This window comes from Eleginops maclovinus, chromosome 15 (assembly GCF_036324505.1).
Source record: "Eleginops maclovinus isolate JMC-PN-2008 ecotype Puerto Natales chromosome 15, JC_Emac_rtc_rv5, whole genome shotgun sequence".
In the NCBI taxonomy this organism is placed as follows: Eukaryota; Metazoa; Chordata; class Actinopteri; order Perciformes; family Eleginopidae; genus Eleginops; species Eleginops maclovinus.
This window is the reverse complement of record NC_086363.1, coordinates 22168435-22193421: the sequence shown is the minus strand read 5'-3', so window position 1 is coordinate 22193421 and position 24987 is coordinate 22168435. Positions and strand designations below refer to the sequence as shown.

General features: G+C 41.5%; 1 protein-coding gene across 4 annotated transcripts in view; it reads left to right on the top strand.

Annotated features, from left to right (window-relative positions):
* Positions 1-24987, top strand: part of enah (ENAH actin regulator) — a 115985-nt gene that overhangs the window by 62887 nt on the left and 28111 nt on the right. For all 4 annotated transcript variants that reach the window (XM_063902510.1, XM_063902512.1, XM_063902511.1 and 1 more), the window contains exons 2-4: positions 5106-5271; positions 6044-6221; positions 9416-9488. In XM_063902510.1, the coding sequence (XP_063758580.1) occupies positions 5106-5271; positions 6044-6221; positions 9416-9488 (417 nt within the window). The remainder of the gene's footprint in view (positions 1-5105; positions 5272-6043; positions 6222-9415; positions 9489-24987) is intronic.

Below are 24987 nucleotides of genomic sequence, written 5' to 3'. Positions count from 1 at the left end.
GAGGATCATCTCTTTATTTGTGTCACTGTGGCTTGAGGGCCTGTATCTACCTGCCACACACACACACACACACACACACACACACACACACACACACACACACACACACACACACACAAAAAGACACACACTATCTCCGTGTGATGTGCTTGCTTATATTTAGCCACTCATGGTAATGGTTCTCTGTCACACCTCAGGTGTCTGTACTGTGGTCCTGCCACACTCCTCTCACTCCATCTGCTGCCGGCAGTACTCAAATGGGATTTTCTCATGGCTCCATCATATTGTGTGTGTGTGTGTGTGTGTGTGTGTGTGTGTGTGTGTGTGTGTGTGTGTGTGTGTGTGTGTGTGTGTATCTGTGTGTGTTGTAGGGCACAATTAATCAAAATTCTATCATTATCGCAATATCAACGTTCGCGAAAGACACATTGCAAAGACTGCTCGAACTGCGATAAATGATAGTCTATTATTCCATGTGCCACGCATTCACGCTGTGCATGTTAATATGTGTGACCAATCAGAGGAAGCCTTACTGCACTAGATTTCCCGCCCCCATATAGAAATCACGCTATTCGCCAATGTGGTAAAGCCCCTGTTAGCGAACATAGTGAAGGCTAAAGAGAGAAAGACGAATCAGGAAAATATTGATGTTGAACTTGCAGAAGTCTTATGTAAAAGAGACAGAACGTTATTTGGAAGTATGTTTGTTTCAAGAAAGATTAAGTTTTATGAACGGGTTTTAGGCAAGACATGCTGAACACATGTGGCAACCACCGGCGGTAACGGGAAGCAGCCTCTGTCCGGCGGCTACTGTTAACAATCATTATATCTGCTAAAACCACAGCTGCTGCTACAGTATAACGACTCCCAACTCTATACACAACACTTGGTTATAAATTCATATTCTGATTTCTGATGGAGAGAGTCCGCCCTGATCACCTGTCCAACTTGAAACAGTTCAACTGTTTTTCAAGCCGAATGATTGGCGTATGTACATTCACAACAGTGGACTTGAGCACGTAGAAAACCATTTGTGTACGGCCACAGCAAAATTGTATTTTTCCCGGGGGTTAAAAAGTCCTGGGGTGTGGTTCCAGTGCGCTCAGCCACACAGATGGAAACACAAGCAGCAGCAGTGTGACACTGCCTTAATCTGACCTAATAATGTCATGGAACCTATCTTTGCTTGGCGAGAAGAACTACATGTTTCATTATCACCGCAGTCCTCTCTCCCGTTGGTGTGCAACCTAAAGTATGATGTTTAACGGGGAAACAAATATATACAGTATATCCATATCTGCAGGCAGTTCTGTGATTCTCTAGATGGTGTAGGAAATATTATTTTATTCGAAGCCCAGGAGGCGATTTTAAAAAAAAGAAGTGAAGCTCCTCTTATAAGTTTTAAAAGGAGTATTTAATAAAAGGATGCAGCAGTAGGTTTTACAAAAATTTCACAGCTGTGGCTCAGTAGCTCAGAACACACTTGAACAGGCCCAAAACATGAATAGGGTTCACAATGTGTTTACTGTCCGAGGGTCAGAGCAAAAAGAGATCCATTCCTTAGCTGCATTGCTCTTTGTCCAGAGGTCGCCTCTTCCTATTGGTCGCCTCAAGTCGTAACAGTACTTCCGGTCAGTTTAGTGAATACGTGGCATAGGGTCATCTCCCTCCTTAGGGTATTACAGCGTCAATAAGGAGAATTAATCATTGTGTGTTTAATGTATAACACCAAGGAAACCAACGTTCAAACCCGCAGTTTTCTTCCGTCCAGCATCAAGCGTCATCAGTGTTGTATACATCCGGTTATAATACTAAACAATTTCAAAATAAGATTGTATTTCAAAATAAGACGGTGTTGTGGTTACTCTTAATATTGATTATTATTTCTTACAGTGGCAAGAAAATGTTGGGGGGAGAATTAAGAAGTTTTTAAACAATAAATAAACTATGTAACAAAAAATAAACAATATTGTTGGATTGGAATGAATGTTGTTTAGTTTCTGCATAATCCACTGTCTGAGGTTCTGTTGGCAGTGAATCCAAATCAGAAAGACATTAACAAAGTATTTTAAAGATCTGTTTAAATATCGCAAGTGATATCGTCATCGCAATATTCAACAGTATTATCGCATATCGCTGTTTTGCTCTTCTGCTTCCCACACTCTCTCCTTTTAGCAGTGTGCAGACCCCAGCTCATGTATGGCTGTGTTGCTAGGGTGACGACTCGGTTAGCAGTTCCTATAAAAAAGGAAGCTGGGTCTGAAAAGGGGGGGAGGGGGTCAGTGTCCCCATGGATCCCCTCTCACTGTGCCAGCTGTATTTCAATACATTTGTTCCAGGATGTTAACCTCTACAAAATATAAAAATATAAACTCTATATGTTTGATACTGACCATAATTGCTTGTATGGAAAATATTTCAGCAGCTGCGTGGCCAATTAGTACAATATTATGGTTTTGGGATTATTGAGGAGTCTAAATCAATTTCAGACATTTTTCAAAAATGTGCATTTAAAAAACATTTTAACCAATGGTGGACTTTGATCAATTTTGATGTTTTTGAGGAAAGATACCCCAATATTTGTATTTGACATAATTGAAATGACTTTAGCTTGTAGAATATGAACACAGTTATCCAAACGATGCCAAACATGTACAACCTAACTAACATACCATTGTGAAATGATCCACAATTAAGGATTGTAGAAAGGCAAGAACCATACCAAACTACAGCAATAGACTACAGATAAATAATAGTAGGCTCTAATAATGTTGGGAGAACAGAACTTAAGCACACCTGTAGATAGGCTGAAAACACAAGTATACACATTTTTTATGAAATCACAAAAATAATTCCTCAATAACTAATTTTGCCAAGAAATGAATATCAAGATGCACGGTGAGAGTCTATCAGACATTTCCTGCCCTTTAACTGAACCATGACTGACCACTTGCATCTATAGAGTAAGTGTCGCAGCGTTCCCCCGCTCCTTTTCCTTTTTTTCGCAGCTAGGACTCACGTTTTCATGTTTCACAGTATTTTCATACATCATTTTTTATCAGGATTAATCATCATCTCACAATTTCAAAACAGCTGACTTTATTATTGGGGGCCAAAAAGGCAAGCTGCAGAAAGCGAGTGAAGTTAGTCAGAGAAAAAAGATGAATGGCTGTAACTACAGTCCTGCAGTGTGTCCCGAGGGACACAAGAGACAGATGAGGGGAAAAAGAGAACGGCAGTATAATATGAAGCAGCGGAAAGATTCAACGTCTCAGTCTTTTCCTAGGAAACAAGAGTTATCAAACCCCCCTCTTAGCAGGGAGTTAAATGATGTTCAAAAAGTACATTTGCCTTTAGCTTAAGCATGTGCAGCTGTTGTTCTCCAGGGTTAGCAGTTCTTTCGTGGAGGGGGGGGGGGGGGGGGGGTATTTAGGGTAACATAATGTCATAAAGCTTTATTCAACAACACACTGAAAAGTATCTTTACATTAGCTGAGGTCATCAATCATTGCCTGGCTGTGTCACTCACAATGAAACTTCGACTGGTAGCTCCCAAGAGAACTCTCCTGCTCTTCCCTCACCTCTCTTTGACCCTGCACACACCTGGCAGGATGTGACATCATGGCGGTGAAGCCCCTGCAGCTTTTCTGTTCCTCTTTGAAGTCAGAGAACTCGGATCCTCATTAACATTAATGAAGGAATTAAAAGATTCTCAGATCTGTGTGTGTGTGTGTGTGTGTGTGTGTGTGTGTGTGTGTGTGTGTGTGTGTGTGTGTGTGTGTGTGTGTGTGTGTGTGCGTGTGCGTGCGTGCGTGCGTGTGCGTAATAGAAGCACTGAGAAAACTGAGCTCTGCCTTGTCTAAAATTGTCTCTTTGTTAACACATTATACTATCTTAGCCCAGCCCAGAAATGCCCCATATTTGTTTGTTGTCAACAAGGCTACAACTCTAGAAAAGTATTTTTGAATAAACAGAGAAGCCCACACAGATGGCGGAGTCGGCAGTGTTATGTTCTGGTGGAGAGACAGGGAGAGCAGCAGAGGTGTGGACCAGGACATGAGGACTTTACCTCACACCGGTAAAGTAGTTCACACGTGGAAATCCACATTCCACCAATACCATGTCTCCACAGCAGCTACACGGACCAGCACCCTGCCATTAATGTGAAGGAATAACTGATCTACGCAGCGTCCTGCTACAGGGCAAAACAGGAGGAGTAAATGTCAAAGGGATTTTCCAGCAGTGAACTGAATCGTTTCTGCTCTGCTCTTTAGTCGTCTTTCAACGTTTTCCACGTATGAGAACATACTGACGTTCCGTGGCCACAGTCAGCAGAACATTCAGCAATGCAATCATTGTTTCTACTGCTCAGTTTTGATTGTTAATGTCATCCATCAGACATCATCAGTGTCTCTGTAGCTTTTAAAGCCACCAGCACCTTTAAACACACTCTTCAGCTCCGCTTACACTGTGCAGCATACACATTACGGTCAGAATCAACAAAAAAAAAAAAATACAGTATTGAAGTCAACTCTACCATGGAACATGCATCCAAATGACTCTACCACATAACACTGTCGGATAATGATTGATGTCACACACACACACACACACACACACACACACACACACACACACACACACACACACACACACACACACACACACACACACAGGAGACACATGTGTAGCAGACGTTAGCAGTGTGTGAGGGACATTTGCGAGTGCACATTTAAAATTATGTCAAACATTGCTTATAACAGATATCACAGACAAATACTGTACGGACAAAAAGAGGATGAATGAGTAAAGGAAGAGCCCCCGTGGTATCAAACATACTGTGTATTTGTCGCATTTAATCACAATGTGTTATTTTAGGTTTATTCTTTGTGTTTCAGGGTCGCACTGACCGCTGTGTGTTTTCGGTTACAGTTGTAGTTCTGGCTGAGCTGTCATGAGGCTTTACTGCACCCCCACCCTGTGGTTAAAGTTCAGCATCCTTCAGGCTGTTGTGACTGAAGTCTAGTCTGAGGGGAGGAACATCAGCACATGTTTGACCATCTGATGGTCTTGTTCATTAACTTCCTGTCTCTGTGTTGCTGCAGTGAACAGAGTATCTGCCAGGCACGAGCTGCCGTCATGGTGTACGACGATGGCAACAAGAAATGGGTCCCAGCCGGGGGCTCTACGGGCTTCAGCCGGGTCCACATCTACCACCACACTGGGAACAACGCCTTCCGCGTGGTTGGCCGTAAGATCCAAGACCATCAGGTCAGTGTGTGTGTGTGTGTGTGTGTGTGTGTGTGTGTGTGTACTGTATTCCACGATGGTATAACCTTCATTCGTGGTTCCACAGGCATTTTTGAAATTGCTACCCAAAGCACATAATGTTTCAGTGCTAGGATAGCTGTTTATTGGCAAAGCAGTATGGTGTTCAAATGCCGTTTGATTCAGTTACACAGTCAGGTATCCTACATGGGGATGTTTTCCATATCTAATCATTTTAGACATGAGTGAACAATTATGACAAATTATTTGAGGGTATCCTAGCTATAGCAGATGAACATTTTTTTACATTATTTCCCACGCTTCACATTCAGTTCAAAACGCAGATCTCTTGTGTGCAGCATTAAAGGTTGTCTCAATAACTCTTTAGTTTCTGCCCAGGGAAAAAAGACCTTTAATCCCATGCCAGTGTCACTTTGTGTTTAGATAATACCAGGAAAGGGACGGTTTGTGGACAGAGGGAGCATCATGATGGAGAAAAGGAGTGGTTGATGGAGTGAGACAGCTCTTGTTTTCCCGTCTGTATTTGCTATGGCAAAAATGGAAACCTTTCAACATGCCATCCAACTTCTGTCACATGAGACACATACACAGCACACAAAGCATCGTGGTGGCTCCCTCAATGAAGCGGCTGATTGTGTTACTTTATGATCATTTGGCGGCTATGTACCATTTCTAGTCTAAAGGATGTTTCTTTTTCTCTTCCTTTTCCCCCTGGCTCCCTGCTGGCTCCCTACTGGCTCCCTGCTGGCTGCAGGTGGTGATAAACTGTGCCATTCCCAAGGGGCTGAAGTACAATCAGGCCACGCAGACCTTCCACCAGTGGAGAGACGCCCGGCAGGTCTATGGCCTCAACTTTGGCAGCAAGGAGGACGCCAATGTCTTTGCCAGTGCCATGATGCACGCCCTGGAGGTGCTCAACTCCCAGGACTCAGGTAGGGCTGCCTGTTGTGTTACCGTGGAGCCGCTCTGATCGCAGTCAATGTTACAGAGGTGGAGGCATGCGGAATATGTTATCTCCTCTTTCAGTGTTGGAAAGTAACAAAGTATATCTACTACTGTCTAAGTACAGTACTTCTTTACAAAATGTGACAAACCAAAAAATGAGCTATATATTCTTTAAATACGGCTATTTTCAAATATTTACTTGAGATTCTCTTTGAAGCAACTGTGGCTATCAAATTCATTGATGAAGAAGCTAAATTGACGCTTTTACACTGTATTGACGCTTTCGTCTTGCGAAAGTAGCCTTGGGTAAATCTCAAACAAAAATGATAGTAGCAGTAGACGACGCCAGTTTAAGTGCACTGGATGTGTGTGTGTGCTCTGTTGAAAAGAGTTCATTAAAATGGTCAAAGATGCCTCCAAATACCAAATTAATACAAACAGACTCTGCATGTATTGCAGATTGACTCTGGTTGTGACTCTGCTCAGAACGCTCCTGACCGTCAGTGTGTCCTCTGACAGCCTCAGTCTGTTTGTGGTGCTCATGTTTCACAGCAGCTCATTTTAGACACCCAGGTCAAGTTTCCATTAATGCTCTCAGTACAATGACTCATCACTTGTATACTGCCTGGATTCTTTTCTTAGCCAAAGTAAAAATACAAATGACACAATGATATACAGTAGGTTACAGTATCCAAAGAAAAAAGCAAGTGTGATATCATTATATATAATGATATCACACTTGCTTTGCAGATGATAATAATGTTATATATATATATATATATATATATATATATAACTTTAAATTGTCGTCTGCATTTTCACCAGCTTGTCTCCATGGAGACATGTGAAAGTGGTCATTTATTTACACTCTTTGTGGGTCTGCCATCAGGACGCCATAGGGGGGTTGTAAACCTGAGAGAGACAGAGACTCGGGGTTACGGGGGGAGAGCATCGTGTAAACATGCAGGACTACAGCCTCCCCTCCCACACAGCACCACATCAGCGTGCCATGTTTTTATGCTCCCCCCCATCTGTACACATGCCGCACTTTTCTTTTCTTGATGAGGCTCATGGCAGACTGTAGCACAGCTGGACAACAGCAGAGACACTGAGACACCGAGACACTGAGACACAAAGACACTGAGAAACTGAAACGTTGAGACAGCAGCAAGAGGGACAGGTTTGGGAAGCAAAGAAGGGAAGAGGAAGGTTGAGAGAGACACATCGAATAAGTGAGGGAAGCGCTCTGAGGTGTCCGCAGACATGCCTGCAGGCAGCCAGAGTTCATCACCCTCCACGGAACCAGCAGAAGGTCAGCCATGCTCAAATCACCCTCAGGAGTGAGTAGGAGTGTGTGTCAGTGATTATGTTCAGAATGACGTGATTTTGAAATGCACACAACTGGATCCTTAGGTTAAAGGGCTTCTAAAGCATGAGTCAGCAACTGTGGGAACACTTACCTGTTTGTTCACTGTGAATCAAATCTGAGTCTGTTGGATCAAAATTAGAACATTTGGAGTCATTATTTTTGACAACAACATTTCCCCATTTTCCCACTTTATCTGAGTTGTAATACTCTATGTGATTGATGGACACATTGGTTCTGTTCTCCTCTTTATTAGTCACATACATGCACACAGCAGAGCACACACAGTGAAATTAGTCCTCTGCATTTAACCCATCCTAGTACTAGGAGCAGTGGGCAGCTATCGTGCAGCGCCCGGGGAGCAATGGGGTGGGGGGTTTGGAGGTGTCCGGTGCCTTGCTCAAGGGCACCAAAGCAGGGCCTAGGAGGTGAACTGGGACCTCTCCAAGTAGCAGTCCACTTTCCATATTTCAAGTCTGTCCGGGGACTTGAACCGGCGACCCTACGATTCCCAGTCCAAGCCCCTACTGACTGAGCCACTGCTGGACATTGTTCGGAAATGGATGTCCTAGTGAACACAATATCTGCATATCATTCAGTGCTCTGTGAGTTGGTGATTTAATTATGTGATGGTAGACGGATGTTATTCCATAATGTCTTCTCATCAACAGCCTTTTAATAGCTTTGTTGCCGGGCAGATCTGAAACTATAATAAGTACATGTTTGCAGGTCACATGATCTTACTGCTCTGACACGGTCCGTGTCTCTGAGATATTTCCACTGGCAGTGTGTTGGAATCAAATGTCCAGCAGTCATCTATAGGTGGTGAGGATCCTCCTGCTCTTCTAGACCTTCTGACTCCCCCGAGCCCCAAAATAAGCCCCTACATGTAGACACAGAAACAGACTGAACAGCTGTGTTCTCACTGGACCCAGTGCGAGTTAAGATATGAATGTACTTTAAGCGATCAAACTCTCGACCTGAAACTGCGCTCATCATCTTGGGTTATACAATTCTAATGCTTTTTAACAGGGTGGTATTGTTACTTTAACTTAAGTAAAACATCTGAGTACTTCTTCCACCTCTGGCTGTTGCTGTTGAGAGTGCTGGTGGGGTTGTTTGCCTTCAGTGTTCTCTGCATCAGCTGTATGCTCAGGCGGCCGGTGGTGTGATACTCTATGTGCTGCTGCTGCTGCCAGTAAACATATATCTGGTGTTGTGTAGAACCATCTGGGGCTTTGAAGCTGAACTGTTCTCTCTCTAGTCAAGTCTTTTTTCTGCTCGCCATCCATAACATTTCTACGCCAAGCGCTGTCAGATTTCCCCACTCTATATACAGTACATACATAAATACACGTTGATCCTTCTGCTGTGGCTACAACAGTTGTTACAACAGCATTATATAATTATTATACAAAAAGTTGTACGCCGCAGTTGAGGCAACCTTTTACGGTTTGCTTTTTATCTGTTCTATACCGCTGCAGCTTCATGACCCCGCTGCCTAACAAATAAATAGGTTCTGATACTGAGGTGTCACCCCCTCTGCTCAGCTGGGCAGTGTGATATGTAATCATGCAGAGTGGAGACAGGGTGCCTCATTTTGCTCTGAGTGTGTACTGTTACATGCTTTTGCCTATATATCATTCAAAACCCTCTGTTTGTGTCTGAGGGGATGATAAATGGACATGCTGAACATATACACATAGTGACCTTGAACTTCTGACCTCTGACGGAGGACAGGCTGTCTCTCAGGCTGGGAATCACAAAGGAAAATGAGCCGTCATTTTGAGGATGTCTCTGTGTTACCCCCTGCAGGCCCCACGTTGCCCCGGCAGGGCCCCCAGGTTCAGAATGGCCCCTCCCCGGAGGAGATGGACCTGCAAAGAAGGTAAGGCCAAACAGTAACTTACTACATTATATAACAGACAGACAGACAGACAGACAGACAGACAGACAGACAGACAGACAGACAGACAGACAGACAGACAGACAGACAGACAGACAGACAGACAGACAGACAGACAGACAGACAGACAGACAGACAGACAGACAGACAGACAGACAGAGCTTTGCATTTTCCAAGTTGTTTTCCTTCCCCATACAAGGCCACTCTCTCCCTCAGGTAGTGGTGAGGCTGTGTGCAGCTAGAAACACACCACACACACAACACACGTATCCTGCATACACATGTTGTAGTAATGGAAGACAGCTGTTGGCTCAGGTCTAGAAGCTGTGAAAGGATTTAATGGGAAGGATTTGGTCTATACACACACACAAACACACACACACACACACACACACACACACACACACCTAACTTTAGTCTGTTCCATGAGCTCAGATGAAGGGCAGCTGCTGCTCACTACATTGTAATGTAATGAATGTAAAGTGCGTCCAGCGTACACAAAGCAAACACAGAGCAGCATATTGGAGTGATGCGTTCAGGGGCTTGTAAAGTATTGGGATAAGAAGCTCTCTGTCAGAACACTTTTCGAATTACCTGAAACTTGCCGTGATTAGCCACCTTTGAGGTGTTGAAGGATGCAGGCTTTGAACCTCTCTCCATATTTATGTGAAAGGACAAGGAATACTGTGGACACACACAAGGAGGACTGTGGACATCTTCAGGGGACCCTAGGTTTTTGGGCAGTGAAGTGACATGTTGCCAGGCCTTTAGACTGGTTCTGTCCAACTGTTCGTGCAGCCCTTTTACTGCATCACGGGTGTAAGTTATGAATCTCTGCTGGTTATAGTAAATGTACTTAATCCAATCAACGTTCTTGTTGATTGTAGGCCAGAGAAATACCAATCTCCTTATTGAGCTGTAAAGTAAAACCCCGTACATGTTAGAATGCAACACAACCTAAGAAATATGTCAAACCCAAATTTTCGAATCAAAACATTTTAAAACAACACTATCCTCCTTAAATCAAATGTGTGGTGGAGCTATTTACTGAAAAGTTAACATTAAGAATTATGTGAGTTCTCTCTCTCCTTCCACCAGTCCTGGAAGAAACAAAATCTCTGGATTTAGCTTGTGTTAGTTCAAAACATGCTCAGTTAGTCTCTGTTCCTCTCTAAACTCATGCATTCGCATTGATCAGATGCAAACATTCATTCTCACTCACACAGTTGGGTCTGGTCGGGTTCCACTCAGAGTCAGTCATCAACAGTGCTGTTGTGAAGTAACACTGTCAGTCCAGGTCAAAGGTCATTTGGTCTCAGTCTAATGGTCACGTCCTGCTCTGCAGAGTCTTTGATTATTCCGTGATATTCTTCATTTACAAAAAGAGTGTCATCATATGTTTCCTTTTATTACTACTATATTTTATATATGTCTTAATATTCTATTAGGACAGTGTCGTGGTTATATAGGGAGACGTCCCGCCCCAAACGCACACACATTCCAATCTACATAAGTTACCACATCACATCTGGTGTGTACATTGAGGCCCCTAGCTTGAATTCTTCTGAATAATCTTAGCCCTTATTTAATTCAACACATTGAACTCAAGCCGTGGCTACAATGGACTATCTGTTTTCGTCTAAATTCATTAGCCAAATTATTCAGCCTACAGATAAGATAATGACAGACGATCGATGGATGAAACACAAACACAGTGTTGCAGTTTCACTGCTGTCGTGCTAGATCCACAAACTGAAGACAACGAAAGTCTTGTTTTGCCTGTACGTTGCGCCGTACGTGCGCTGTAAGTGCGCTGCCGGTGTAGCCAGTAAAATGATACATTCCGCAGAACGTGTGCTCAACGTGTGCCACAGCGTTACATTGCATTAACAACAGCTGCTTGCCTCAGGTTAGATTTTCACTTCCTTTTTCTCCCACTGGATCTTCATCATCACCAAATTTATACCCAAATATCTAATAGATCTTTTTCCAAAACTGTTCTCATACCCACTATCTTAAACCATACATTATAAGGATCTGTATGACTCTGCTCGATTCTCTTAATATACTTCATTATTAATTATCAATTCTGGTCTTCTTGAAAAATATTTCAAGTCTTTAATAAGGAAAATAATGTGTGAAACTATGAGTGCTTTGACATGTTATAATTACAACTTCAATCAATAAGAAATGTTAAAACAGGAGTGACTTTAATAATGGTTTCCATTCACTTGGTTAATTATATTTTACATGGTCTGTTATCTAATGTTGGAGTTATCACTATGACAAGTTTGTTTCATTTAAATATCATATCTGATATCAAGTGTGTACTAAATCTCTCCCTCCTTCTGTAGATCAAAACTCCCGCAATTTAAACTCTACTAAAGTCACACCCTAATAAAAGCTCTGAAATAATAATAGATTAACATGATTAAAATGTTCCTACCCTATCCTCCTGACTCCTAAACAGTTTCTACCAAAAGTGTAGTGGATCTTGCTTATATCTATAATTTCCCCCTATTCACTCATTCACTTTAATAACTTCCCTTTTTCAATTATCATTTACCAATCTATAAAATCTTGTGCAATAAAACATTTTTATATTTGATCTTACATTGAAAAAGCCAATTCAAATTCTTTAAATTTGTTCCACTTGCATGAGAGCAGCACAGGAACACAAACAAAGGGTGTGTGTGTGTGTGTGTGTGTGTGTGTGTGTGTGTGTGTGTGTGTGTGTGTGTGTGTGTGTGTGTGTGTGTGTGTGTGTGTGTGTGTGTGTGTGTGTGTGTGTGTGTGTGTGTGTCACCCATTCTAGCTCCCCTTCCTGCCACCTCTGCTCTCTATCTTGATGACCCCGACCTCCTCACATTCTGCCTGTTGACCTTATCGGCCCTTCCATCGGGTCTAGTTATTGACAGTCTTTGACTTTTTGAACCTGCATTCCACATCAAGCTTCTCTCCTTGTACTGCTTTTCATTTCAGCTTTAGTCTGCTCAATCACCGTCTCTGGATGTCTTTCTTGGGGGGCGGAACCCCGTTGTCATGTGTCTCATTATTGTCCATCAGAATCTGTGCAACCCTTGTTGCTCTGGACCTCTGTGCTCTTATCAGAGGGACTGGTGATGAGCAGATCTCTGTCAGTCAGCATGATGCGTGTTTGTAGCTGACCCAGGTGGAGATGCGGATGCAGTTCTGGACACTGCCTTGCTGTGGCCTTTCATCTCTGGTTCTCTCTGTTGAATAGTGAGAGGAAGTCTCTGTTGGGGATGGTCTTTCGCATTGCTCAGGAGGGTCGGGGGTCTGTCACCAGATTGCAGAGGGACAGTCCAGGTTGGGTCTCACTTTAACCTATGAATCTCCACACACTGGTTAAATAAATCTACTTAATTTTCACTTTTCACCTAAATATGTCTTCTGTCTTGCGTATTAAATGCCATCTACTGTAATCAACTAAATTAATTTCTTCTAATAACATATCTCTCAAATGCATTTAATTTAACTCCTTTAGAGAACTATTTTCTCCCATAAATTAAAATATTCACATCCAAAAACCATATCCCCCCACATTATCTTCGTACGGCTTCTGTTTTCTGGCATTTTCTTTTCCTCTATAAGAAGAGCATTCCAATGTTTTCTTCAAAAAGTTAAAATCCCTGTTACTTAAACTGTAAAACCCATCAGAGCATGTTAACAGATCACTAAGATGTAAATTGACTCAAGTGTAGTCATATGATTAACTCCTTTATGTATTACTAGTCTTAACACTTTTATATATTATAATTGCTAAACGTCTGTTAAACAGCATTTTCTTATAATAATCCCTGTTCTTTAAACAGTTTCTCTTCTCTTCTCTACTGCTTACAGACAGATAACTCCTGAGTCTCCTCTCTGTGTGTGAGAAACATCAAAGTTAATTACATGATAACACCATTGGGGCTCACAAGATGTCTCCCCATTCACAAAACTCACACTCTCGGAACAATTGGGTGTCGACTACACCCCCCTGTGCAGTTTACTTCCCTTTCCCCTGTTTTTCCTGTATTGTCTTTCTTGTTACAGGCTTTATCTTTATGGTTATTACTCAAACTACTTCACCCCCTGTTCTGTTCTCTCTATTATCAGAGAGCTGTCTCTCTTCTCTGTTATCTTAGTATCCTAGTATCCTTTAACCGCATGCAACCCCCCACCATCTGCTTCTTGTTTGTAGGGAATTCACTCTTTCGAAACACTAATTGTCTTCTCGCAATTTGTGTTTCCTCTCTTTTTATCATTCTTAATTTCAATGTATCCAATTGTCTTAAACTGAAACTCCCATATTCTGGAAAAACCGATTTTCCCCATTCTTTCAATTGTTTTAGACTACTGTTGTCTCTGTCAAACATTGCCTGCATTATTATGGAAAAACTGGTGTTGGATTCAAGATCATCATCAGACTTAGCTCTACTGTTATTCGTACCCATAATCTCTAGTTATTTCGTCTGTTGTGAGATTACTATTTACTAATCCACCGACTAGTATTTTTATAAAATATTATCTTATTTTAAGATGACAATTTCATAAAAATGTTAATAAAAAATAAAACGTGTAAAAAGTGTAGTAGTATTTCTAATGTATTTATGAAAAATGTTATGTGTAAATTATTTAAATGTTTATAATCTAATATTTGTTAAACTTCAAAGTATGTGTCAAGTGCAATAACTATCATTAAACACTAGTGTAGGTATTGATCTGACTAATATGTCTTATGTGTATTGTATTTTAATACTATACAATATGTTTTATTTCTAACTCTTTCTTTATAGGCTACTTCCTGTCTTGTTTAGCTTGTTTGACCATTACTTCCGGTATAACCTTTTTTTTTTAAATGTTTAATAATCGACCTCTACGTTATTTTTCCTATTAGAAATGAAATGATTTTTTCTAATTTAGCTGTTCATCATAACACCCATCACTGCTTATTTAATCAGTAGTTACAGGATGTATGTTAAAACTATTGATGTAAAAACAACTTTACTAGCTCTCCAATTATTTCAGAGGTGTCAAACAACTGATCCGGCCCGCGAACGGGTTTAATCCGGCCCGCGAGATGATTTTGCAAAGTACAGTATAAAAGTGAGCTGCAATTTTTCAATGAAAGAAACTGCGGTTCTTAATGTGTCCACTGGATGTCGCAATATCAATTCTGTTAAGCACGCAAACTGTTTATACCGGGGCTGAGCAAGTAACGTTATAGCAAGTACAGCTAGCCCGGAGATGCCTTGTCTCTGCCTATTACGTAGCCTATTCTCCTTTGAACATTGCGCGCTTTTGAACTCTCATTGCCCCAAAATTGTCTCTGTCAAAAAGAAGAAGAGTGGACACAGAGTGCAGAGTTTTGGAAGAAAAATGGTCATCGTCCTATTTATTCACGGAAGTGAATGGGAAACCTGTGTGTTTGGTGTGTTCACAGCATGTTTCAGTGCTGAAAGAATATAACCTTCGGCGCCACTATGAGACTCTTCATGCCGAAAAATACAACAACTTGCAAGGACAACAGAGAATAAATAAGGTGAATGAACTGTTGGCGTGTCTGAAGAAATAGCAGTCTGTGTTTACTCATAGCCGAAAAAATTAGTGATGCTGCAGTGAAAGCCAGCTACCTAATTGCTAATGAAATTGCACTGGATTCAAAACCATTTAGTGAGGGTGAATTTGTGAAGACATGCATGCTGAAGGCTGCAGAGATTGTGTGCCCTGAAAAGCTTCAGGTTTTGCAAATATCAGCCTGACAAGAAACACAGTTGCAGACAGGATTTCTGATCTTTTGGCGGATTTGGACAGTCAATTGAAGCGCAAAGTGAAGTCATTGATTGCGTTTTCAGTTGTTATTGATGAAAGTACGGACATTACAGACGTTGTGCAACTGGCGATATTCATCCGCGGAGTTGATGACACTTTGACCATCACCGAGGAGTTCGTGGAGTTGGTGCCAATGACGGATACCACAAGAGCAGCTGATATTTTTACCGCCCTCATCAGAGCACTGGACAGACTCGGAGTGGACTGGTCCCGCGCCGTCAGCATGGCTACAGATGGTGCGCCATCAATGATCGGGGAAAAAGCAAGTGTTGTGGCAAAACTCAGAGAGAAAGTGCAGACTGCAAATGGAGGACGTGATTTTTTGACATTTTACCGTATTTTGCATCGGGAGCATTATGTTGCAAGTCATTAAAGTCTAGCTGTTAATTTCACCCGATCCAGAAGCCTGAATCACCGTCAGTTTGACAGCCTTCTCAGAAAGAAAGACCACAACTATGGCCTGCCATACCACACCGCGGCTAAGCCGAGGTGCTGTGCTGAGGCGTTTCTTTGATTTATGAGAGGAAATTGAAGAGTTCAAGGAAAAAAAGGGAAAACCAGTGTTAGAATTTCAGTCGACAGAATGTGTTGCGAATTATATTTGATTAGATGTCGCAACAGTCACAGATTCATTTCTATTTAATAAGATGTCGCAACACTAGGTTGGACTTCCTAATGGAATAATGTATGAGACATAAGCTGACCTGAGCTTTACTGAGCAAGATCTCCAGACCGTTGAGGAACTTGGCCAGTGGGCTGGCCAGACTGAAGGCCAGGATCCTCTCCACCACCACCTTCAGCTGGAAGACAACACACAGGAATACACATCATGTGATCTGGGAGCAACACACACCAGGCCTTTATGGTGGATGTCACAGAGCAGGCGAATAACTTGAACAAAATGCTGCAAGCAGTATTAGGACAGCATACTGTATGTGCGTTCAAGTTGAAGCTGTCATTGTGGGAGACACAACTTGCACGTGGTGATGCTGCTCACTGCCCTTGTCTGAAAGATGTGTGCGCGACCAAACCTGCTGCAGACATGAAGCGGTTCAAAGATAAAATAACGGGACTATTGCAGGAGTTTGAGCAAAGCTTTCAGATTTTTGGTGAACTGGAAAAAGACTTCAAAGTTTTTTGCTCGCCATTCACCGTGAATGCCTTTGATCTGCCCGTCAACATTCAACTTGAAATAATAGACTTGCAGTGTGACTCAGATTTGAAGGGCAAATTTGCCGCAGCTGGCTTGGACACATTTTATCAGCACCTCTTGCCAGGTTACCCCAACTTGACAGCCCTTGCTGCAAAAGTGTTGTGCATGTTTGGAACCACATATCTTTGTGAGCAAGTTTTCTCTGTAATTAGCATCAATAAATCAAAGCAGCGCTCAAGGCTACGCACAAGCACTTGAATGACATCCTGAAATTGACTGTCACACAGGATGTGACACCTGATATTGATGCATTTGTGAAAGCTAAAAGATGCCAGGTTTCAGGAGTAAAATGAACAGTGAGTAACCCCACTTAAAATGCTGCATGAGACACTGCACCCTGATATAGTTCTGTGAAAATTAATGTATTCTGTGGCTATTTTAAGAAAGTGAACAGTGTGTGATTTACTGTAATAATGTCAGTCACTTCAGTTCATAAGTTTGGTTAGTTGAAATTGTTCATGCATTGCTCAGCTTTTATTTTTCTATCAATACATAGTGTAGCCTACAAGGCAGGGAGTAACTCAAACTTCTTGAATAGTTTCTACCTCAGTTTGTATGGTTTGGTGAGTTAGCCCAGGATTAATATGTGGAAATGACAAAATGAGGTATTTGATACCTAGAAGAGTTGTTTGTATTTTGTTCAATCCCAGATAGGCTGTGACTTAAAGTTGTATGCCTTTGTAGATACACTGAGACAAAGTTTAAGTTCCAATCGCTAAGGCATTGTGTTCTTAAAATTGCACCAATTTTTTCCTCAGAATTTTCAACTTATTTGAAGTGTTTTGTCAAGAAGATTATTTGTGATGTGTACATTTTCAGAATGTGTTTGTACTATTTTGGACCAAATTAAAACAAAGAAAACAATCTGAAATTGTTGTTATTTTAAGGTTATTATGCCATAATTTTACCAGTCCGGCCCACTTGGGAATACATTTTCCTCCATGTGGCCCCTGAGCTAAAATGAGTTTGACACCCCTGCTCTACAGCCACATGTAGCGACTTAATGACAAAGAATAATGGGGGAGGGGGAAAAACACACAGCGGTTGCAAATCAATTAAAAACACAGCCAGCACAGTTTAAAAAACCCAACACTGCTTGTTTTAAAATCTCCCTGCTTACAATAAAAAACAACAATTTTCCCTACTCTGACATTTTAAGTATTTGTCAAGTTATAGAATCAATGCAGAACAGTAGGCTCAAACTATCTAACTTCCCACCGATTTTGACGAAGCCGACCTGAAATCGGAATTATTCTAAAATAAAGACTATTCACTATGCTTTGTCGAGTTATGGAATCAATGCGGAGACCCAGCCTCAAACTGTTTCACTCCCAGTTACTTCCTCTCGACTGCAACAAACACTGGCTTATTGGACTCGAACACAACCAGGCCCCCTTTTGGCGAGGTGGTCTTCTTTTAAATATTAACACTATTGCCAACTATGATTGCTCAATAATGTAACATGCTAATCAGAGACAATTGGAAGGTCGTCACAACTCTCAGCGTAACTCTGTCGCAAAGATTTTCCTACTGACATAATCACTGACCACTCTGTAGGTCAGGCCTTAAAACAATAGGACTTTTTTATCTTACTTCTCATCGAATTTATAGCTACCATGCCGACCTCGAACAGACTTTTACTTATTGAATGATCAAAAACACTTTACTTTTTTCCGGCTTAAAAAGACAAACAATTCACCAGCCTTCGCTGGTAAAAACACTCAACAAACAAACACACACACTTTTGTAAACCCAGGATTTACACCACAGTTAATTTGAATATTCACTTCTTAACTTTAATTACACAGTTTTATCAGGATTATCGACTCACCTCCAGACACTCACATCTAAAAAACGATATACCTATAGGCATACAGATTTTGAAATTAACAGGCCTTTCTTTACCTTTCTTTTGAATGAGGCCCATGAGTGTCTGGCGGTTCTGCCGAAACTTCGACAAATCCCCGTCTTGTCCTGGTCCTGGTACTTCAAATCACGTCAGAGGTCACCAATTTGTAGAAGTGTTCTTTCATTCGAAGTCCAGGAGTAAGTTTAAAAGAAAACAAAGTGAAGCTCCTCTAGTTAGTTTCAAAAGGAGTATTTAATAAAATGATGCGGCAGTAGGTTTTACAAAAGTTTCACAGCTGTGGCTCAATAGTTCGAAACACGCTTCCACAGGCCACGTAAGAGTAGAAACTCAAAGCAGTTATCTGTCTGGCGGTCGGGAACAAAGAACTCGATTCTTCAGTTCAATGGGTCTTTAATGTTACAAATATTGGACAAATGTGGTGCATCCAGAAACAGTGAATTATCTTTTAATGTTCCGTTTCAATATATTGATTATTTCTTACAGCACACAGTACAGTACTTCGAACTGTTGAAGGAACACTGTTAAAAATACATTTCAACCACTGACTTGCTCATGGTCCTGCCTTCAGTAAGACAATCAGATGACATTTCCCCTCACATTTCAGGGCACAGTACTTCCTTGACATTTCAGCCTTCCAACAGTAAATGGTCGGTTGGCAGAGGGTATTGTCTATAGCTATGGGCATGCCAACTTGCCGATTGGTCTGATTTAGTGACGTCAATAGCCCCTGGAAGAAAAAAATGGAAAAAGAAAAATCTCCATCGAGGCGTGGGAGGGCAGCATAGACACGTCTTTTCTGCTTTACAGTTAAACTCGCTACAGGGTGTACTTTGATGGTTTGCGACTTTGCAAACCCTTTACATGCTGAAAAAGCTACATAACACATGAAAGGACGGGTTATAACCGGAAAAGCATAGGGGAACTTTAAAGAATAAGAAGAAAAAATACCCATTGTGCAAATAACTAAATTTCTATAAAATATTGTTGCATCAAGTAGCATGTTACTGTTGTAGACAAACAAAGTTCAGTTTGACTTTTCATAAAATATTTAAATTATTTGACTGAGTTAGTCCACTTAGTTTAATTCTAGGAGATGCATTTTGTTAAGATTAACTACAGCTGTTTAATAAATGTATTGGAGCAAAATGTTATTATTCCCATTTAAATGTATTGGAGTAGAAGTATAAATTAGCATAGCAATGAGGTAACTCAGGTAAAGTAAAAGTACCTCAAATTCTACAGTACTTGAGTAAATGTACTTAGTTACTTCCTACCTGAAAGACATGAGGCATCCATCTCATTATGTCTCTAACACTGAGAATGAGCTGTGCTAACATCTGATTTTTGTAAAAAAAAACAACTCTGTGACCTCCTCACTTTCTCCCTGTCAATCAATCAATCAATCAATCAATCAATCAATCAATCAATCCAAATACAAAATACTCTTAATCCCATACACACACACACACACACACACACACACACACACACACACACACACACACACACACACACACACACACCCTTTGTTTGTGTTCCTTTGCTGCTCTCATGCTCCATGTTTAGCATGCTGACACACAGGCAGCTGGTCCCCTGCTGATCCGGAGCCAGCTTCAGGGCACAGAGCTTACTGCTAGCTTTGGAAGCGCTCTCCGTGGTCAGACTAAGCAAACTTTAAACTATTATTTTATCCATCTTATAAACCATGTGTGTCACACCTGCCACCGGGGTTCCTCTGGCCGGAGCACCTCAAATATCGTCACCTTCTTAATAATAATCAGTCATTTTTTCAGATTGTTCAGGAAACACAAAAAACTGAACCATTTGTTGAATATATGATATTTACCAACAATTTTAATCAAAACAGTTATAACAGATGTCTATTGACATACAAACAACAAGGTCAGTCAAACATGGAACATGGCAGAATTAAATGACTTAGGTAAATTTTTGAACATGCCTTTGTGACTTAGGCAATTTTAAACCTTCTACTCTGTCAGGAATAAAGCATAACTGACAAACTAACTAAACATAATCCTGAGGAGGCATGTGCATTTCTTCACTTCTCCTTCCAGCTCTTCTTTGCTGGGTTCCTGACTGATGCCTATTAGTGTGGCAAATTGTCAAAGAAGTGATGACACTCGACAGGCCTGATGGGTTTCATTGACTGGAGGTCCTGGAATTTTCTCTCCTTGATTGGCAGAGCACATGGAAACAATCGTATCCATACCATTGGCCCATTTGGCACCTGTACCCTTTGTGGCAGTTCTTCCCACACAGAGGCTTCTGAGAAGGACAGTTTGAAATGGACCTTGCCTTCACTGCTAAACTGAAGAGCCCGCGTGCACAGTCGGGTCTCCAGCTTTTTTGCCTGGTCTGATGCTACAGAAGTAGGATCCATTCAGTTTCAGGAACTCATCATGCTTGAGCACTTTCACATGGTAAGGTGATGGCCTGATTCTTGCAGTCTGGAATATAATGACATAGTCTCTTGGGGTGAAGATATCTGCAACTATTTTGCGTTCAATAGTACTATGCATGCTGTCACACTCCATTTGTCTATGACCTGCAACAAGGTATTTCTGTGTTATTAGTACCCCATATTTCCTTGCAAGCTCAGAGTATGCATTCGCCACACATGCATTGCGATTCTGATAACCACAACCGTCGCTCCACACTATGATCTCCTTGAGTTCTGGATGGCCTTTGATCACACCTTCAAAATGATGATACTGAAGATGTGCAAATACCCCGCTACACAGGTCACCTTCTGATTCGTCCCAAACATAGCAGTAGCCTTCCTTTGATCTCAAGTTGAAAAGGGTAAAGTTATGGACCTGCAGTTTTGTTCTGTAATACAGGCTTGCTGGCTTGGGTTTTTGGACACAGTAGCACAGCTTGCAAGTCCATTGTCCAAACGGACTTCTCTTCATTAGCACAATCCTTGTCGCAGGATTTCTCTTGCCTCGCTTCATCCTTCTTGGTGACATGTGCGCCATATTCAGCCTTACTGATATTCCCATGTTTGAATGAAACACAAACATCACACTGATCTTTTCCTGGAATAAATACGGAATATTTCTCCTCATGGAACACAGCTGTGAAATATTGGACTCCAACAGCCCTCACTCCAGCAGTTGCAGCTGCCTGTTGATATTCATGATGTAGTTGGGAGATGGTTGTGCCTGGTTAAAGGAACTTCTTGTCTTGGTAGGTAGCTGTGCTTCTGCAGTAGTGTGAATTAACACTGGGCAGGTCCCTCAACCAGTTCTTAATGAAATCCTTGACATCAGGTTCAACCTTTGTCTGCTTGCCACTCTTAGGTCCAGATTTAGACGGCGCTGCTGCTTGTTTTTCAGAGTCGATGGAGTCGTTCAGCCATTTTGTAATGGTTCTTTCAGGGAGACCAAATGTAGAGGAAAAAAGTGCCTTGCACACTTTAATACTTGTTCCATCCTCAAGCTTCAGTTGGTAGGACAATGATAAATTGCGTCGGGATGCCTCGGCAACTATGTTAACCTTTGTGACCAAAGTGGTGACGTATAACTGACGCTGCTCTTCTGTAAGGACATGGCAGTCTTGAGTTGGAGGACCCATAGCCTTTGCACTTATTTCGTTGCCACCTTTGCTCTTGTATGACATTCCTTTGAGACGTTTCTGCTTGGATTCCTAGCTTTTTAGCTAGTTCCTAGCTTAACTGATTTTAACTAAAAAGACTAATAAAAACATGAAATATTATGCAATATTTATAGCTTAGCGTATATCATAGTAAACATCTTCAACTACCAATATGGGAAGAGCCCTGAATCATGGAAATAACTTCAGCATCTGTGTAGAATTGTCTTCTTCTTGTATCAGCCGCCATCTTGAAAAGCTTGTAAAACTGCCTAAGTCACATTGTCTTGTGACTTAGGCAAAATAAAACTGCCTAAGTCACACTCTTGACATAGGCAATTATACTAAAGGGATAGAATGGCATGATCTGTTTAACTGAGGATGTAGGCAATTTTACCAGAGGTGGCCAGCATCATGAGGAGATGATTTAGGCAAAAAAATCATTTTTGTAAAAAAATGACTTAGGCAATTATTTTAAGAGGGTGACGATATGTTGTATGTTTCTGTGTTCCCTGTAAAACCAAAGGCTTTATGGCACAATGGAGAAAATATCCTTTGTCTTCTAGAACCTGCCCCTAGAAAACAAATAACAATGGCTTCTCATCTCTGCTGTGTGTGACAAGGAGGAGCACATGAGCATTATGGGATAAGGGTCTCTCACCACTGGGCCACATGACAGCAGGAACTTATCTCACTGTCGGTCATCCAGCTCTTCTTTCATTCCCCTTTCTTGTCATGGAAACTGAGATGGATGAGAAAGAGTGGACCCGGCCGGCAGGATTGATGGCTGGCTGTAAATATTCCCTAAATGATTGAGTGGAGTCCTGGCGGCTGACGGAAGCGTACAGATGAAGCACCTGTTCACAAATGCAGGGTGCTACCCTCACATTACTAAGACACCAGCTGCAATAATAGGCTGCCGTATAAATAGCTGTGTGGTGTGTGTGAGCAACAGTGCGTGTGTGTGTGTCTAGAGAGAGGATGTGATGCAAGGTCTAGGATCAAATTGAGGATGATTGAGAAATGTGATAAATATGTGTTTGCTGTTAGCACTTAGCTGTTGAGAACACCAGCAGCTGCTCTGGGTGGCACCTTGTCACAAACACATGTTGATATCTGCAGATATTAATGCACACAAACACACACACACACACACACACACACACACACACACACACACACACACACACACACACACACACACACACACACACACAGGGAAACATCTAAAACCAGTATGTTGGATTGGCTTGATGATTACACAACGCAGCAGGAACCATAAAGCTGTATAAAAGCTGAGTGTTGCTTAGACCCCTAACGCCACTTTATTCACATCCTGTCTTGCATCCTTGTTGATGCAAAGAAGAAAGCAATATATGTGCATGTGCACATATGTCTATATTTGTGCGCGGATTCAGTCCATGTCCCCGCCCCCGCTCCCTTAGCAACAGTTTCCTTGGCAACTCTTGTCAGGAGACCAGTGAGACAGCAGCTAAACTGTGAGGCTTTTCACAGCAGAGAATCCTGGAACACTAATGCCAGGCAGAGACGGGAAACCTGTCACAGGAAGGGAATATGGAGACATTGCTCCTGTAGAAGTGACAATACATCCAACACTGCCCACTGAATTACTTTCATTTTTCACATAGTCAGTTCTGGAATTGTTATGACAAATATTATATTCAAACTTGGGTGTTAAAGGTATTAACAGTGGACTGCAACACATGTATCACATGTCCATGTTCACAGGTGTTTCAATCCTCTTTCAACTAGTTCACAACTTTATGTTCTTTCTAAAATTACATTTGGCCAACAGTCAACAGTTTTAAAAGCTTCAGAGTTAGAAAACATTCATCGATGCCAGTGCAACCTAACTGAGGACAGACTGAGGAAGTACTCCCCTGTCCAATTACTAGAGCAGAAAAAGAGGCAGAGAACGAGACGACTGACGGAGACTGTGTGACGACCTGTGGACGTCCTGCACAGCTCACTGGAGAGAGCTCCCGGTCCAGCTCTACTGATCTGCTTTCGTCTGGTTCATACACACTCTGAGTACTTCCCGGTAGCTCAATGTTGTGTTTTCCTGACACAGAAGTTTACTCTAGGCACACATTAATGTTTGTACACTGTAACTAGTCTCCACACACCTTTAGCCTGTGAACATTAGAACTGATTCACCTGTTCCTAATCACACTTTGGAGACATTTTGACAGTTGTAGTTTGAGAGAACGCAGACTTCCACCAACACTGAATATTTTGTTAGTTTCCTCTCATACCTAAAGACAGGGGACTCATTAAATAATTTAATAACCCTATAAACGTTAGCACTTTAGCACAAATTAAGCCTCTACATCTTTTGTTTTAAAATGTAGAATTAAATGACAGAAAGTATATAGTACATCCAGAGCTACATCTGAATATATCATAATAAATATTTGACATTCTTCTATCAAATATGAATATATTTAGTTTACATTTTACTGATGAATTATTTTATGAAAATAAACAAAAGGACCTAGACTGGTTAGGAGAGAGAAGAACTACTACTACAGACTGTGTGCGTGTGATTGTCATATTTCATCGAACAATAACTTTGGTGGAATAATAACCCTATCAGTTCTTAATAAATCAATCTGTGTTTGGAACAGCTGGTAGGTAAAGGTCAGCAGATTGAAACGCTGATGGCATTGCAGCCATCTTGGCAGAGAAAAGGGCAAGATGAAAACAAAGCCCTTCTGATGAGTTTGTTTTTACTACAGCCAAGAATGATCCTGATAACTTTTTAATAACCTGACAAAATATCTCATATTGCCCTTTCACATAAATAATGATGACAAAATGTCCTTCTATCTGTCATTCTTTTCTCAATTACTCTCCATGGACAATCCCATGCTACACTCCCTCTATCATCTGATGGACATGAGATGGAGGTGTAGCAGACATAA